The 18046-nt window shown below is 44.3% G+C and overlaps 1 protein-coding gene across 2 annotated transcripts in view; it reads left to right on the forward strand.

Annotated features, from left to right (window-relative positions):
• ZCCHC7 (zinc finger, CCHC domain containing 7) overlaps positions 1-18046 on the forward strand; it is a 227055-nt gene that overhangs the window by 206942 nt on the left and 2067 nt on the right. For both annotated transcript variants that reach the window (XM_015416453.1, XM_015416454.1), the window contains exons 7-8: positions 10695-10790; positions 16858-16975. In XM_015416453.1, coding sequence (XP_015271939.1) covers positions 10695-10790; positions 16858-16975 — 214 coding nt within the window. The remainder of the gene's footprint in view (positions 1-10694; positions 10791-16857; positions 16976-18046) is intronic.

Genomic DNA, 18046 nt, shown 5'->3' on the forward strand with positions numbered 1-18046 from the left:
CTCTGAATTCCATCTGCAGTCTGAAGTCTTCCTCCCTGATTTTTATCCTGACCCGAAATCACAGGAAGACAGACTTATGCACACCCTAGACGTGAAGCGGGCCCTCCTCTTCTACCTGAGTAGGAAACGCTCCACCAGGCAAACCTCTAAGCTGTTTGTCTCATACGCTGCACCCCGTGTGGGCACCCCAATCACTGCCCAACGTCTATCCAAGTGGATCAAAGGTCTGATAGAACTGTGTTACCTGCTGGCGAAACAGCCGTTGCCAGGCCCGGTACGGGCTCATTCGACCAGGGCTGTCGCTACATCCACTGCGTTCCTGAAGGGAGTACAGCTGCAAGACATTTGCAGAGCCGCAACCTGGGCCACGCCTAATACCTTCATCAGGCACTACGCCTTTGACGTCCGCCAGTCGACCAGTGACAGTCTGGGACGTCAGGTTTTATCATCGGCTAAGCAGTAAACACCTGACAGCACCCGCCTCCAGGTAGGCTACTGCTTGCTAATCTCCCATTGATGTGAAGCACAGAGACCACGAAGAAGATAAACAGGTTGCTTACCAGTAACTGGTGATCTTCGAGTGGTCATCTGTGAATTCACACCACCCGCCCTCCTGCCCCGCTGCTGTCTTCTTCTACCTGCTTTGTTAGGAGATTGTTACGCGGTGGTTGGTAGGAACTGGCGGAATGTCCGTGCCTGCCCTTCTGGGCATGCTCACTGGGGCTCCTGAGCATGCTCAGTTGGGCCAGGCACGAAAATCCTTTCAAGAGAGCTTGCTAGGCACCGGCAGATCCAGCGCAGGCGCACTAGATCCCATTGGTGTGAATGCACAGATGACCACTCGAAGATCACCAGTTACTGGTAAGCAACCTGTTTTTTTTAGGGACTACTTTGGGTATCTTTTCTTGTCTTCCCTCTTCTCATTGTCTTGGGGGGGGCAGTTGATGATAGTGTTTTCATCAGATGGTTAATGATAGCATTTTTCACATTAATGCTTGGGCTGGGTTGTATCAGCCCTGGGAAGGCAAGAGGAGCACCACTTTCTCTTGGAAGAATTTCATTTGCTTGCAGCTGTAGGAGGAGCTTCCTTTGTCCTGCAGTAAACTGCTGTGCCATTGACACCAAGAGTATGATGTTGTGGTTAAGTCTCACTTGTCTTTTCTCTTGATGGAGCTTTTAGGGGTCATCTGATTAGTTTGTACTATTTCCCAGGTTGCCATCTTGCAGAAAAAAGAATAAAAGCTGTAAACTATGGCACTGAAACAAGGAGGCTTCGGCAAGGGAGAAAGGGGCCAAGCAGAATTATGATTGTTATTTTATTTATATTGTGAGCCACCTTGAGTTCCATAAGGTGGAAGTGTTGCTAATAAATATTTTAAATTCATTAATCAAATAATTTAAAGGAACTTCTGATAAGCTCTGTATGCAAGTGACTATCACTGTATTCCACTTGTTAGATATCCCTATATATTTACAGCAAGTTGGGGGAATTTCTTCCTCTTGAAGAAGATAGTTTCCCATGTGTTCATACTGCTAAACAGATTTCAGGATTATTCTGTAAAGTACAGGTTAGATGCATATCCCAAATGAGCACTAGCCCATAGTTAAAATTATGCTGCAGAAAATACCAGAGTTTGTCAGGATTTGGAGTTATTGTAATATGGTTTGGTCTACATATGAAACAGCCTTAACTAGACAGAGAGATAGCTGGTGTAAACTGATTAATGTCACAAGACAGTGACCTCAGATTCAGCAGATCTGAGGGTATTAGTAAGCAATGGCAACTTTTCATATTTTATACTGCTGTCAATATTATGTCATTAGGGATTTGTTTGATGGATCATATGAGACTTGACTTGTGATGAAGCTTTCTCAGGGACTCATATAATTTATTTTACAATTAATAACAATTTTAAACAATAAAGTAACACAAAAGCATTTTCTGGTATCAAATTCTGAGCTTTTCACTCAATGTTTTATTTACATGGTATGTTGAATGTATGTTTTGCACGGCATGCAGCCACAATCCAGAGGACTATGTTACTAACTTTGTCTGTCCTGTAGGCTATTTGACTCCCCCCTCCCCAATAGCATCTCCCCTCACTAATCTGATCTCAGTGTTTAGATTTCCAAAGCACGTTGGAATGTGGCATAGAAGGGTAGTGTTCTAAAGTGGAAAGAAAACCAGAAGGCTCACTCATCTCTCAGAAGTGTGTGATCTTTAGGGACTGATGGAAACCCTAAAAGCAGCATTTTAGATTCTGTTTAATGTGTTACTGTTCATGTTACATTACATGGTGTAGTGTAGGAGCCTTGCATTTTAAAAAAAGAAACAAATAGTGTCGTCCCTTTGAATAGTGCTGGATCACTGGAAGCTAAGCTGATATAGATTTGGTCAGGAACCTGGATGGGAGACTACACGGAATCCTATATAGCAGCAGCATGCCAAATCTAATTTACGTTTTGAAAGAAAACATTGTCAAATAATATTTTTTCCAACTCATATTTGGGAGGGGAGGAAAATAAGCGTGTTTTTCCTTGTCAGCATGTGTCGTCAAAAGATAGACAGAACCAGGGGGGGAAATGTGAACAGACCATTCCTTTTAATTAGTGAAATTTTAAGTCCAATGCATATCTTAAGAAGTAATGAGCTTCATAAAAGCAAGACCTCATTGGATCAAAGTCAGTTTAAGATAAGGGCACCTCAAGGTCACCGAGGGAGCTGCCCAGCGGCGCCATTTGCATAAAAAATTACTGTCAGAAATAGGCCGGGGAGGCAGCTCTGGCAGTTTGATCTCTTGGCCTTTGTCATGGAGATTCCTGGTAGAGGAGGGAGGAAGGCCAGTGTCCCAGATAATGATTAACTGTTTTAATGGCATTCATTCATTCATTCACTCATTCCACACTAACTACTCATGCAGAAAAAAGGGTTATGTAAAATGACATTAGAAGAAAATCATTTGTAATCGTTGCATCGGGGCTGCACTTTGAGGAGACATTAGGAGTAAATCCGTGGCGTGGTAGGCTTATGCTTTATCTTCTGATATTTACTGAGTGTACTGGTGCATGAAAAGCTTTCAGCAAGAATAGCAGATGGGATGGACCTTTCATAGGTAATGCTATCTACCGGGTTATTACTTCTATATATTGATAGTGAAGTAATCTTCAAGATATCGCCCTACAAAATATAGATTATTTAAATGTTTGTAACAAAAAATCCCATAACACAGAGGAGCTACTATCATGAATACTTCATTTTGTACCAATTGGATCACAAACCTTAAATGCTTTTAAAACCTGAAATAATGAGAATATAGTGAGCTTGACACACTGAGTCTCTCCCCCCCCCCTCCATTTTGCCTTTTGGACAGCTGTAGGGAGATATGCATAGTTAATCTGAATAGTAGATATTCAATTTAATTTGTCTCTTTAAATCTGACCTTTTTAACTACATAAACAAAAGGAAAGTGCCTTGCAAATAGTTTCCAATGTCAAAGAACACACATTCCTCATACATCCAAAATCTCCTTAAGGATTTTTGCGAGATTTGTAAAACACAAAAGCAGGCTCCAGTTGTTTCTGATTCCGAGTGCTTATGTATAATTATGCCCTAAATGAAATCTTTTTCTTGCCACTCTTCCTATAGTTTTGAGAGTAGGATAATGTTAGTCAGAGGTGTTTTCAGCTGATCAAACTATGAGGCATCTGTTTATCAATACAATTGAGAAGCTCTGGCTGGATTCAAACTCCTATAAATGGAAGGTATTCATAAATGTAGAACTTCTCTGCTTTACCCTTCTCCCGACAGCCTCCTGCTTTTCCTGTGCAGCCACTGCTGTGGGCTAGGAATCCCTTCTGAATAATATGCTATGTAGGGGGCTGCAATAATTAGTTGGAATTTAGCAAATGACCCCTCTCTTGCACAAGTGGAGTCAACTAGCCCACACATCTGTGTACTTTTGTATCCAATAGGGAAAATGCACCACCTTGTAAAGTGTCCTGTCTGTAATTCAACCTACCATATACCAAGTTCATCCATTGGTCCATCCACTTCAATTATCTTATATTCTAATAGCAAAGTCCAGATATCTTTGGATACTTAAATTTGGTGACTGCAGCTGTGAAACAAGCGAGACAAATCTTTCTACAAACCTAGAAAGGGCCCTATGCTTGCAGAAAAATGTGAAATCTAAATAAATAAATAAATACACTGGGTAGCTTTAAAAAATTAAAAAATGATAAAAGGCGTGTCTGTAGCTTTAAGCAATGAATTTCCTCAATGGCTGTTGCTAGGCAACCACAGCATTCCAAGCTTGGCTCTGTCAGTAAAAGGCAGGGGGTGGGGGTAAGGGCCAGTTTGGCGTAGTGGTTAAGAGTGGCGGACTGTAATCTGGAGGACCAGGTTTGATTTCCCACTTCTCCACATGAAGACAGCTGGGTGACCTTGAGTCAGTCATAGTTCATGCAGAGCTGTTCTCTCAGTAGCAGTTCTTGAAGAGCTCTCTCAGCCCCACCTGCCTCACAAGGTGTCTATTGTGGGGAGAGGAAGGAAAGGTGATTGTAAGCCGCTCTAAGACTCCGAGTGAAGGGCAGGATATAAATCCAACTCTTCTTCCTCGTCTTCTATTTTGGGGCCAGGCCTGGCTACAGTTGCCAGCTCCAAATTGAGGAATTCCTGGAGATTTTGTGATGAGGTCTGGGGAGTGTTGGGTTTGGGGAGGGGAGAGGAGAGGCCTCAGCATGATACAGTGCCACAGAGTCAAAGCAGCCATTTTCTTCAGGAGGACAGATATCTGGAGTTCAGTTGTGATTCTCTGTGATCTCTAGGTCCCACCTGGAGGTTGGCAAGCCTAGGCCTGGCAGCAACCTTTGGATGACTTGATTCCATCTGACTTCTATGATTCAAGTAGGCCTGACTGCTTGCTACTGTTCAACAGCAGCCACCTTATGAAAACCAGTGTGGTGAAACAGTAAGAACTTCAGATTGGAGTCTGCGAGATCCAGGTTCAGATCCTCATCTTGCTGTGGAAGTCAACTGGGTGATTTTGGAGCAGTCATATAATGTCAGCCTAACCTACCTCACAGGGTTGTTGTGTTGATAAAAAGAAGGAAAAGAGTATAATGTAAGCTGCTTTGTTCCCCACTGTGGAGAAAGGTGGGGTATAAATGAAGTAAATAAAGAATAAACATAGTTGAAGATGGGAGGCAGATAGTTGGTGAATGGCTGAGAAGGAGAGAAGGAAACAGGGAGAGGATATGTGAAATGCTAAGAGGGAGAAAGAGGTTAAGACATTCCTAGAAATTTGGGGGGGGAGCCTGGGGAGGGTTGGATTTGAGGCAGGAGGGACCTCAGAGGAGTATAATGCCATAGACGCGAATGTCCAAAGCATCCATTTCCTCCAGGGGAACTAGGGTTGCCAACCTCCAGGTGGGGGCTGGAGATCACCTGGAAATACAACTGCTTTCCAGATTACAGAGATAAGTTCCCCTGGAGAATGGCTGCTTTGGAGGGTGGTCTCTATGACATTGTACCTCACTGAGGTCCCTGTCCTCCCAAGACTTCACCCCCAAATCTCCAGGTTTCTCAACTTAGATCTGGCAACCCTAAGGGGAAGTGATCTCACTAGTTGGGAGATCTGTTGTGATTTGACGAGAGCTGCAGCCCCCACCAGGCCCTAGAGAGAGAGAAGCAGGAAAAGTGGAGGGACTACGGGGGCTTTCAGGAAAAGGAAAGAGGAAATAGTGGGAGAGGGGGAAGTGACCTGCCTCCCACAAGTCCTTGCTGACTCCCACTTGTATGTTCTAATAGTTAAGTTTTGCCCCATTTGAGGATACTTAAATCCAGAGACTGGAGTGGTGTATGGACAAGATGGATCTTTTGACAAAGAGTGAAAAAGAGGAGAGACACCTGAAAAATCTCAGGTTTGTGGAAAATCTGAAATCTTAACAAAAAATACTTGGGGGGGGGAGTTTAACAAATAAAACCAAACAATAGCTTTAACAAACTTTGAGGGAGGACACATTGGGGCCAGGCCTGGCAGCAATCGCTAGGTAACTTGATGCCATCCAAATTGCATGACTCACCCAGGTCTGCCTGCTTGCTACTGTTCAACAACAGCCAACACATGTAAGCCAGTGTGATGTATTAGTCAGAGTTTCAGACTGGGACCTGGAATCCTTATTCTGCTTTGGAAACTCACTGGGTGACCTTGGGCCAGTTACACTTTCTCAGCCTAACCATCCTCATAGGGTTGTTGTGAAGGTAAAAAGAATTATATAAACTGCATTAGGTCCCCATTGTGGAGAAAGGCAAGATATAAATAAAGTAAATAAATAAGATGGATGGCAGAAAAAAGGTAGTTTGGTGGGTGGGTGTGAAGGAGAGAAAGAAGCAGGGAAACGTGAAGTGTGAGGGCAAAGGAAAGTTGAGGATATGAGGGAAGGGATAAATAGTTTGAAGAGGGGATGCAGGAGAAAGGAAATGGTTCCAGCTCAGCTGGCACTGCACACCTGGGCCATAGTCTTCCTTTGGAGAGGCTGTCAGGACGAGGAAAGGAAGAAAAGCTGAAGACGGGAGCAGATAAAGATAGATTGACTGCTGGGTAGAAAGGAGAGACAGAAGCAGGAAAAGGGGAGAGGCTACAGGGGCTTTCAGGAAAGGGAAAGAGGATCTAGTGGTGAAAGGGGTAAATGAGATGCCCCTTGCAAGTCCTTGCAGGTCCCCCACTTGTACTGTCTACTGCTCATACTGGCAGCAATTCTCCTGGCTCTCAAGCAGAGAGTTCTTTCCAAGATCGGATCCGTGAAATCCTTTAGCTGGAGATGCCATTGTTTGAACCTGGGGCCTTCTGCACTTAAAGATATTTATTACTGAACCTCAGCCTGTCCCATAGAAGTGTAGCAAGGGACAGAGGGAATCAAAGTCATGTTTCTGTTTACCTTCCTGGTGTTTGCCTTATTTCTTAGATTTCTTCCCTCACCCTGTCTCCAAGGAACTCACGGCAGCATACATGGTCCCTGCATCCCATTCTATCCTCAGAACATCCCTGTGAGGTGGATTGGATGGAGAGAGAATAACTAGCCCAAGGTTGCCCAGTGAGGGTCATCATGTCATGGAGGATATTCAAACTTAGATCTCCTAACTCCTAGCCCAGCATTCTAATTTTTATACCATTATGTATGTCCATATACATAATTTTAAAGTATATGTATATTTAAAATAACTAGTACTAACAGCCTTCATGTCTGAGAAAGGAGTGTTTTACTAAATCCAGCCAGTGAACTCTGTAGTCAAATACTGTCTGCTCTAACAGGTTGATTTGGGAGGCAACCAGCCACCAGAGGGAAAATAATCAGGACTGAATTTATCAGGTGTCAACAGTTCAGATTTTTCTATGTACACTTAGTGCAGAAATATTATTCCTGTAAAAAAGATAAAGATCCACAGAACTGTATCTACCTGATTGTTAAATGCTACATATCTGCAGTCTGAAGTGTAACTAAAATGTGAAGTTTCCACTCTTCCCAGTACGTATTTTTATATTTCTGTCCTTTACAACAGAGGCCCTAATGTGGTTCCTGTGTGCACCATGGTGCCCGTCAAGTGTTTTTAGAAAGTGGGTGGGGCCAGGTGGGGCTTTTGCTCAACAGGACTTCTGATTGACCTTTGGGGATATGATTGTCTGTGCAGATTTTTTTTTTTAAGTTGCTTCTGTAGCAGCTGCCACTACAGCCCAAGAATCTTTACTGTGGGAATGAAGGTAAGCTGTGTGTATGCAAGAAAATATTTTAAAACGACATTTTTTTAAAAAAAGGCATCCTACCAGAAATGTTAAAAGAGTTACCATTGGGTTATAATCATAATAATAACTCTTTAATAATCTCACTTCCTGACATTTTGTGGCAGTGCCTACCATCCTATGTCAAATTCCAAAGGTGCCACTGCTGTACAACCCAAGTTTCTATTTGACTTTGTATAAATGAGGAAAGGTTAAAGCGCTTAGGGCTCTTTAGCTTGGAGAAATGACAACTGAGGGGTGACATGATTGAGGTTTATAAGATTATGCATGGAATAGAGTAGGTAGAGAAAGAGGTACTTTTCTCCCTTTCTCACAATACAAGAACTCGTGGGCACTCCATGAAATTGCTGAGCGGACGGGTTAGAACGGATAAAAGGAAGTGCTTCTTCACCCAAAGAGTGATTAACACATGGAATTCACTGCCACAGGAAGTGGTGGCGGCTACAAGCATGGACGACTTCAAAAGGGAATTAGATAAGCATATAGAGCAGAGGTCCATCAGTGGCTATTAGCCACAAGGTATAGATAGGGGTTCTGGGGCAAGTGATGCTCTGTCTTCTTGGTGCTTGGTGGGTCAGCAGTGGGAGGGCTTCTAATGTCCTGGCCCCACTGGTGGACCTCCTGATGGCACTGGTATTTCTGGCCACTGTGTGATACAGAGTGTTGGACTGGATGGGCCTTTGGCCTGATCCAACATTGGCGTCTCTTATGTTCTTATGTTAAATGCAGTGTATTTGTTCATAGTATATAAAGTCTTGTTCCAAAATAAATGGAACTAATGCCTGTTAATTTGAAGAGACTCTGCCTGTTTCACTGAATGGAGCTAGTGGAAATCTGTATTTTTCTTACATAAAGTCAGCCCCAGCCTTCTTTGGAACACAGACACTATTCACTGGTTTTATTTGTGTTATCAGAACAAGAAAGTGTGGAAAACTTCAGTCATACCTGGTCTCAGAGCACCCTTCCCATATTGTTGCTATTCTTGATGGAGGGCTTCAGTGTGCAGGAGCTCCTGTTACACTAGGGTGACCATCCATTAGGCCAACTACCCTTTAGGGGGTGGTGGAGGAGAATCTGAAGGTTAAGTCCTTGTACTGGAAGCTTTTAAGCAAAATAGTAGAATAGATCTATACTCTTTTCCCAACTGGATTTGTGGTTTATCTTTAACTAGGAAAAAGGCTCGTTGTGGAAATAAATACAACGGCCTCTAGAAAGAGGCTCTGGGTGGGTGCCCTGGCCTTGGACACTCAGTGTCAATTTGCTGTGGCAACCTCAGCAGGGTATAATGACACTGAGTCCACCATTTTCTCCAGAGGAACTGATCTCTGCTACTTAAAGAACAGTTGTAATTTTGAGTGAACTCCAGCCCTCACCTGGAGATTGGCAATGATGGTTCCCCAGAAGGGAATGGTTGGTTTGGAGGGTGGAGTCTATGGCTTTGTACCTGTCCAAGGTCCCACGCCTCCTGAAACCTCACCATCTCCAGGCTCCATCCCTCACATCTCCAGGAATTTCCCACCTGGAGTTGGCAAACCTATCTCCTTCCCAGCCAATCATCAACCTACCTTTATTTCCCCCTCACTATTCAGCTTTCCATCCCCCACACATCGCAGCCTCTCCCGTGCTCTGAAGCCCTGACTGCTATGTCACATTGGCTGTCATACAGGGGCCATCTCAGCAGCATATAAGGATACAGAGCCCACCATTTTCTCCAGGGGAACTGATCTCTGCCATCTGGAAAGCAGTTGTAAGCAATGTTCCTTCTGAGCTGTGGAGTCTTGTGAGCAAAAATTCTACTTTGTGAGCTACTAGCATTAAAGTTGTGAGCGAGCGATTTGGCTACTGCATAAATTGGTTTTCTCTGGAGCCCTCCTTCCTGAGCTGAGACAAAAATGTGTGAGCCAGAGGCTAAAAAACTGTGAGCTAGCTCACACAAACTCAGCTTAGAAGGGAACACTGGTTGTAAGTCTGAGTGATCTCCAGCCCTCACCTGGAGATTGGACACATTTTACCTCAGAACAGCAAACTATTTAGAATGTTAGAGGCAAAAGCCAATCAAGTTGCATATGCAAACGACCTCTGTGTTCCGAGGCAAAGGCCAATGAGGCTGCATATGCAAATAACCTCTGTGTTCTGACTGGCTATGGGGGGGAGAGGAACAGCAAACTGTTTAGAATGTTGGAGGCGAGACTCAAGCAATGCCGCCAGTGGATAGGGACAGATTCTGAGTGACACACCAGGGCGCCAACCAATTCCGGAGTGTGTGGAATGTTCTAGAGAAGTGCCACCACCATTCGGCTTTTATATATAAGGGAGATTTGCTCTAATATCAGCATACAGCATGTTCTTTTTCATGGTTCTCAGGCTGCGACCCAATGCATGCTTTCCTGAAGTAAGCCCCATTGAACACAACAGGGCTTGCTGTGAATAAACATGCATAGGATTGTGCTGTTAATGCTGCAACATGTGCAGGCTATTCCTGTGCACTTTGTTCAATCAGTCCTATTTCAAGCAAGTGAGCAACTGAGTGCAGCCCATCCTAAGCAGAGTTCAGTCCCTCTAGGTCCATTGAAGATTTGGAAGGGGAGTGTAAAAGTTTATTAATACAGGGACCTAAGAAAACATGAGAGAGGTATTTCTTCTGTCATACACAGCAGGGAATGCCTTTTGTAAGGTGATCCTGCCACAACAAATGTACATCAAATCAAAGGAAGTATGCTTTTCCTTGAGAACTTTTGCTTACATGCAAATTTATGCAATATTACCAGTTAATACATTGGGTAAAGCTAATATACTCAAAGTTGACATGACAGCTCTGATTATACTGATTATACAAATAGTTTCTTCTATTTGGAAGCTTCTTCATCTTAATTGTCACCATTTTTCCCATTGCAGACCAGACCAGGACCACTCAGGAAGACCAGTTCTTTTTCTGAACACTCTGCTCCAGTGTACTGTTACAACTGTTCACAGCAAGGCCATTATGGCTATGTAAGTAGGTTCTGAAAATGGTTGTTTGCTAGTTTTTGTTTGTTTAGAAAAAGTCTGTGCCACTTCTCCAGAGAACCTCTTCAAGTCAGCTTACAAAGTGTTTTTTAAAGATAAAACTGTAAAACCGCTTCATTATTCAATATTAACAAAAAAATCTGGCTAAAGGCCTGGCACACTACTATGTGATTCAAGAGAGGCTGAATGTACATGGCCGCCTTTGGCAGGGTTCTTCTGGCCCTCTCCTGAGACATTTTGGGTGTCTGATTTCCTTGATCTGTATTACAGCCAGTTTCTGAGGTTAAAAGTTGCAAACAAGACTGGAGACAAAGTTACTTCTCAGTATGGATTCATTCAGGCTCAGTTAGATGTGCTGTTTGAATGATTTATATAGGAGAGTACAGTGAGAGAAATGATTATTTACTTTGAAGGGAGGAAAGAGACAGGTGGGGAAGGGCTTGACCTAGGAGTCTTGGATGGATCAGACAGAGTTGGTGTGAAACTTTGATCACTATCACTGTAGAGAGCACCAGCCAGCCCTCACCAGTAAAGCAAAAACAAAACCAAGCAACTGAGGGAGGTAGCAAGTGTTCAGCAAATAACATGGCTTTAGATAAAAAGGTGCATTGTGCAACTGTGCACATTTTGAAACAAGAGAACATTTATTACAACACAGGGTAAAAGTTTCTTTTCCAGCCCATTGCTTGTTGCATTCTAAGTGAATTATCTAATTTTTCTGCAGTGTAATCAGCCAGCCTATTTTAAATACGTAGATTTGGTTCATGCTGACCACGTGTAAGCATGGAATCATATTTAGAAACACTACAAAATCAATTATGTCCCAACTTCAGCAATTACACAATTTGGCTTTCTTAGAATACCTATGCCACATGTATTCTCTTGCTTTTTGGGTTTGCACTTCTTTCAACTATGCCACAGGTTGTAAGTTATGAAAAGAATCTAGTAAAGTGATAAAGCACATTAAAATTTCACTGACTTCTTTGAGATCTGGCAAGAGCTCCTTACATCAAACTATAATTTCAGCAGTCTCTTTCCTACAATCTCTCATTATATTTGAGTTTGCCTCAACATGTCACACACCACCACAGCCTTTCGCTCTCTGGCCTGTCACTCAGACACTGTACCAGTGGCTGCAGTCCCGCCCACTTGCCCACAGAGGCAGCTGGCGCCGTCTTGCCTCAGTGTGCTCAGAGCCAATGGAGGGGGCAGATGGGACTCTCCACGGGGCTGGCTGGACTGACCTTCTCTCCCCCTCACTCCGCTTGCCAACAGCCTCAAAAGGCGCCTCTTGGAAAGCCACCACGTGAGAAGCTCACACCCCGTCCAGCCCTTTACTTTCCCACAGCTCCGCAACTCCAACCACGCTATGACAGGCCGGCTGACAGCCTCTGGCTCAGCCCCACACGGGGCGGAGAAAGTGTTCAGTCCTCCTGCTCGTGCTCCTGGCTCAGTTTCACAGCTACTAGGCGAGCCAGCTGTGCCTCCGAGGACCCTTGAGAAAGCTGCCTGCCCTCCCCCGAAACTGCTGACCGCCCTTAAGATCCCGCTTCCTCTCTCTGCTGTCCCCAATGTGGCTGAGACCGCCAGCATGACACCCGCCTGCCAGTGACCAAGGCCACCCCCTCCCCTGCAGTGCTTTCTGCCTGCCCGCCCCAGCTCTGCTGAACACACCTTCTGTCTCCCTCCGGCCCGAAGCAGCGCCACACTTCCCCAGCGCCTCACCTGTCTCTGCAGTGCTTCTGCATCTGCTCCCCCCCCCCCATCGATGACCAGTGCAGAGGACCAGGACCTAGTGGCCGGCCGGCCTTAAATGGGCAGGGGGGGCGAGCCTGGCCGGCTTGCCCCGCCAGTGCCTCAAATGGGCAGGGGGGAGGGACAAGGCTGGCTGACTTGCCCCGCCACCCCCTCACACAGGCGGTGGGGGGAGGTATGAGGTCACCCACCTTGGCCCGCCGGCACCTTGAACGGGTGGGGAGAGGGTGAGCCCAGCCACCTCGGCCCACCCGGGCCTCCAGTGTGCAGTGCGGAGAGAGACGGGGCCACACGCCTTGGCTCACCGGGCCCATGATCAGCCAGGGGGGGGTGGCTGGCCGGCTTGGCCCGCCAAGGACTCGAGCGGCCGGGGGGGGGAGATGGGGGTTTGCGGCTGGGTGGTCAGGCTAGCACCCGTTGACTTCATTGCTACAATGGGCCTAATTCCTAGTAACAAATATAGATCAGTGTTTGTAGGCACATAATATGTGTGCTAATCATTAAATGTACACCTCAATAAATTGAGGAGGGAATTTGAGTAAGAAACATTCAGCATTCCTGGCAAGCTATTGTACACAGAGGCTTTTAAGAGACTTAAAATTCAGGAACATGCAATTCAGTGGGAACCTTGTGTTGTACATTCCTCACTGAAATCAATGGAAGCTGTACAAGACCATCACATGGAACCAACAGATGGTGGGATTCTGTCACCTGTGGTGGTACAGTGCATTTTAGGAGAAGCATTACTTGGCAGTTGGTGCAATTGTTTTCAGTCGCTCAGCAATCGGAACAACTGCAATCGGAACAAAACAAGAGCTGCATTGGATCCAAATTCTTCCCTGGCCATCAAGAAGGAAGATGGCTGATGTGGTAGTCACTGCACTGAGAAACAGCCTTCACAGCTGATTCCTGAACAACTCAGAAGGCTGAAGTTTGTGATCTGGTCATTGACAAAACTCTCAAGAACTGTACTTGATGTGAAGGGAGACAGGGAGATCTGGAAATGCTATATTGGAGTTACAGTTCTTCAGCTGGAGTAGAACACAGAAAGCATTTGCAGCAAGAAGCCCAAGGCCCAAAGTATGCATCATGTGTAACACATGATCGCCATGGAGGCTTTCAGCAAAAGGCCAGCTGCGAAGTTTCCATGGGAGCTCAATTCTGAAGCATCACAGGGCTTCATTTGGATCAGGACTGTGCTGAAGGGGAAGGAGGGGCTTTAGCCTACTCCCTCATGCCATTTTCCCACCCCAGAAGGTCCTGAGGCATTATTTACCCCAGCCTTATAGGCAAGTATCCAGTACATGTGCACCTCCCTCCAATCCAAATCAGGCCTGTGGGGCACTTCAGAATTGGGTTCCTGTGGGGAACTTACAACTGCCATATGGCTGGAAGTCCCTGTGGTGATCACATGTTACATATAATGTGTCTTTTGGGCTGAAGAAGGACCCTTTTCAAAAATTGTGGTCTGTGGGATAAAGAGAAGCAGAAAGCAGCTTGAAGATTAAAAGGAGTAAGGCAAAGACCCAGATGTTGAAAGGTTCGGGGGGGGGGGGGTCAGGTTCCAAAGATACCCTTGAAAATGCCAAGAACCTAAATTGCAGGAGCCATTCTGTTACCCAAATTCTGAAGAGCTCATTTCAGTATTTAGACTTCACGCTCACTGCTGCAAGTTGTAAGACAAAAAAGAGAGGATCGGTAGATGTGCTTTGCATTTGTATTCCAAGCTGTCAATCAGTCCAAATGTTTCTCAGGTGGGTTAGTAGCAGGCTGAGCTTTCAGTCCTGGGTGAATTACCTGTGGTGCTAAGAACCATCCCTGGAGTATTTAACAGTACAAAGTGTGTGGCAGTAGTGGCAGCTTACTTGAAAGAGAGAGGTCTGGGAAAGTGCATGTCATACACTATTGAGATGATGATTCAATGCAGTGATGTTCAAAAGAGGAAGCAGAAGCACCTGTTTTTAGAGGCTTGTGTGTTTTTCACCCACTAGGGCTTTACTGTCAACATATTAACAAAAAAAAAGGCCATCTGTCTGCAGCATACACTCTAGACTTTATGCAGCATCTCTGAGAAGACCTTGGGGGAGTGTGTTCCACAGCCATCAAAGATTAACTGTGCTTCTTCACATAGTCTTGTCTGAAAATATTCTGGTGGGCTCTTGAAACCACTTGGTTGAAACTGGTAGAAAAAAATCCATTCACAATTTTGCCTGTTAGAAACAACTGTTTCAAAATAATTCTCTTCCTCTGACAGGAATTTCAAAATGTTCTAAAATTATTGTTTCTAGTAAAAGGTGTATCTTGCATTCTGCATGTGCTCTCCCTGTACAGCTGAGTCATCAGGCAGTAGTGGAATTCTGAGCTTTAATTCTGGTTCAGGGTAAGAGGAAAAGATTTGTCATTGTACTTCAGACGACCTAGAAATATGCAACTTCTGTTTCTTTTCAGGGGGGCTTGTATAGGAAATCACTGAGCAGCCACGCTTTGTGAATTGCACCCAGTGTCTTATTTCCTGTTCCCTTCTTTGGTGTACCCTGGAGGATGAGCTCAGGGAGTAAGATTCCCCTCCCCCATTACTATAGGGAGGAAAACACAGGAAAAAGATTGACCGAGGCACAAGATTTCCCCAGATTGAAAAGCGACATGAGAACAAGCCCACTTTAAATCATTTTGTCAAATTGACTTGATTGAGATCACTTAATCTTACACTCTTTCTATGTATGCATATGGAAATAATGCTGGGTCAGAAACCACAGAGCATTCTGGATTATTACTGCTCGTGTGGTGTAGTGAAAAGGAAAAAGTGTCTGACTAGGATCGGGGGGACGTAGGTTTGAATCCTTACTTTGCCATAAAAGCTTGCTGAGTGACCTTGGTTCAGTCACATCCTCTCAGCCTAACCTACCTCACAGAGTTCTTGTGAGGACAAAATGGAGGGATGGATAAAGATATAAGCTGATTTAGGTCCCCTTTGGGAGAAAGGCAGGGTATAAGTTATGTCAGTAAATAAATAAATATGCTTACTCATGTTACTCATATAAAATTGCCCTCTTTTATCCTGTCTAGAAGTGGGACAAGTCAACAAGCTTATGGTGTGCCTCTCTGGAGGAGAAGGGTTAGAGGGAAATGGAGATTTCCTTTCTTCCAGCAAATTTCAACAACGGAAAAGTATCTTGACAAAACCACTCAAGAAGGAGGGAGACTTTATGACTTGCCAATTTCCCCCCCAAAAGCAATAGGGTTAAAGTGATAACCCCTTCCTTACCAAAGTTTGTATTTGAGTATGGATGCTACTGCATAGTACCAAAGGCAACTCTGTGTAAAGACTCTTTCAACATCCAGTGCAACTTTGAATCAAATCAGACTTTTGGTCCACCTACCCCAGTATTCTTACTGTCTGCAGTTTGCTAGTATTTCCCAGATCTACTACCTAAGATTGTTTTGTAGCTCAATATGCCAAAGGTTGAAATGGGGACATTCTGCATGTAGTGTAACCACCAAATGATCTGCCTTCCTCCTGTACCAATATATAGGAGAGTTGGAGAGCTGCTGCCAGTCTGAATCAACAGTGCTGACCTTGATAGACCAAGGGTCTAATTCAGTATACTTTCTTTGTGGATTACACTGGTCGTGGCATCCTGCCCACTTACCTCACAAGTCTACCCGTGGACAGGGCCGCTTCCACATTTACACACACACCCCAGCCCTCTGGCCACGTCTCCCTTCCTCTGGCCCTGCGGGTGTACCTCCTGATGGCACTTGGATTTTGGCCACTGTGTGATGCAGAGTGTTGGACTGGATGAGCCACTGGCCTAATCCAGCATGGCTTCTCTTATGTTACTGGACAATAGCCTATGGATAGAAAAATCACATTATCAAGCAATAAAAGGTCTCTTGGTGTCCATAAGCACTTCATTTAAGATCATAGAAGGGAGATGGATTGGACTTTAGCATATGTGGCACTGAGAAAATAATCTTCGTAAGATTGTGAATAAATGCATAACTAAGAATGAACTTCACTAATCCCTTATATCTTCCTGTGCATGCAGCTAGATTACTTTTGAGGATATTAAAAATGAAGCACAGAAATACATTCCTCTTGCAGACCAGGGATCTTCATTTGCCACACAGATATCTTGTTAGTATTGGTTAACAAACCATCTTGTTACTACAGGCTGGCAAAACTGGTTGCTTTACCAAATTACTTTGTTTGCTTCCTTTGATGTCGTTAGATTTTGAGTTATTGAATCCAAAGTAGGAGCTGTCAAAGAACTAACACTAAAAATACAATCTACAGGAATGCTCAGAGAGGCGGATGTTTGGAGGGACGTTCCCTACTTTCCCCTTCATCTATTACTATGATAATGAATATGATATCAAGAGGAGCCTTCAAAAAGCGAAGAAAAAAGTGCAAGGTATGATATACATTTCATGCTTTTATTGTTGCTTAACCAGGTTGCATGTTAACAGAAGCAGTAAACACATTTCATCGTCATGGCTTCGATGCAGTTCTAGTGCGCAGGCCAGCCATAGATTTCCAAAGCTTTCTAGTACCCTCGAAGCGGCCCTCCTCCCTCTGGCGCTTTGCTGCCAAAACTATCACATGACCAGGAGGAAGGGCGCTATTCCCCAAGTTCTCTTTTTGCTGCCGCAAAGAGAGGATTTCCACTCCTTGTCTCTGTTTTTTCCTCACCTCATTCTTTGAGACTGAGGAGACCTATTTCTGTCAAAAGTCATCAGTACTCATTCTAGTGAAGAATAAACTACATTTAAAGAAGAAATGTTTCTCAATTTCTGATTGTGTCATTATGGCTCAAAAGGGGCCTACTCAGGATTGGGCCAACTGTTGCTTTAAAATGGTTCTGTTAAATGGCCATTCTCTGTGCCTTAACTGCTTAGGGGTTCACACAACAGTGCTGCCTGCTCTTTCATAATCACATAATCAACGTCGTCTCCGGATTACATAACGTAATAATGTCATAAATGTTAGACAACAAGATCCAGTAGAAACAATATTTTGAGCTTGAATGCTAATTGAGATCAGCGTCCGATCTGAATTTAATATTCTTAAGACTTGTTGTCTAATATTTATGAAACTGAGAGCTTTGGCACCACTATAATATCTCCTGAAGAAGATCCATTTTTTGAAAAGTTATGTAATCCGGAGACGACGTTGATTATGTGATTATGTACGTTGGTTCAAGGATTTTCTATTGAGTTGTGTATCATGTTGTAGTGCTTTAGATTGCAATACATAAACAGCATTCTTTATAAGTCTTATGACTGTTTGATTGTGGGTCAGACGATCACGCCTGTTGGCTTTATACTTGTTTAACTGATTGGGTCGTGCGTGTCCAGATTCTTTTATAAGATAGGCCTGGGAGCTAAACATCTGGTGGGAAAGCGGTCCTCCATCATCTCTTCCTTTGAGAGCTTCACACCCACCTTCTTCACTCAGTGAGCTTGCTAATCTCCCAATGTGGGGC

This window comes from Gekko japonicus, unplaced genomic scaffold, assembly GCF_001447785.1.
Source record: "Gekko japonicus isolate JY-2015 unplaced genomic scaffold, Gekko_japonicus_V1.1 scaffold2130, whole genome shotgun sequence".
Classification (NCBI taxonomy): domain Eukaryota; kingdom Metazoa; phylum Chordata; class Lepidosauria; order Squamata; family Gekkonidae; genus Gekko; species Gekko japonicus.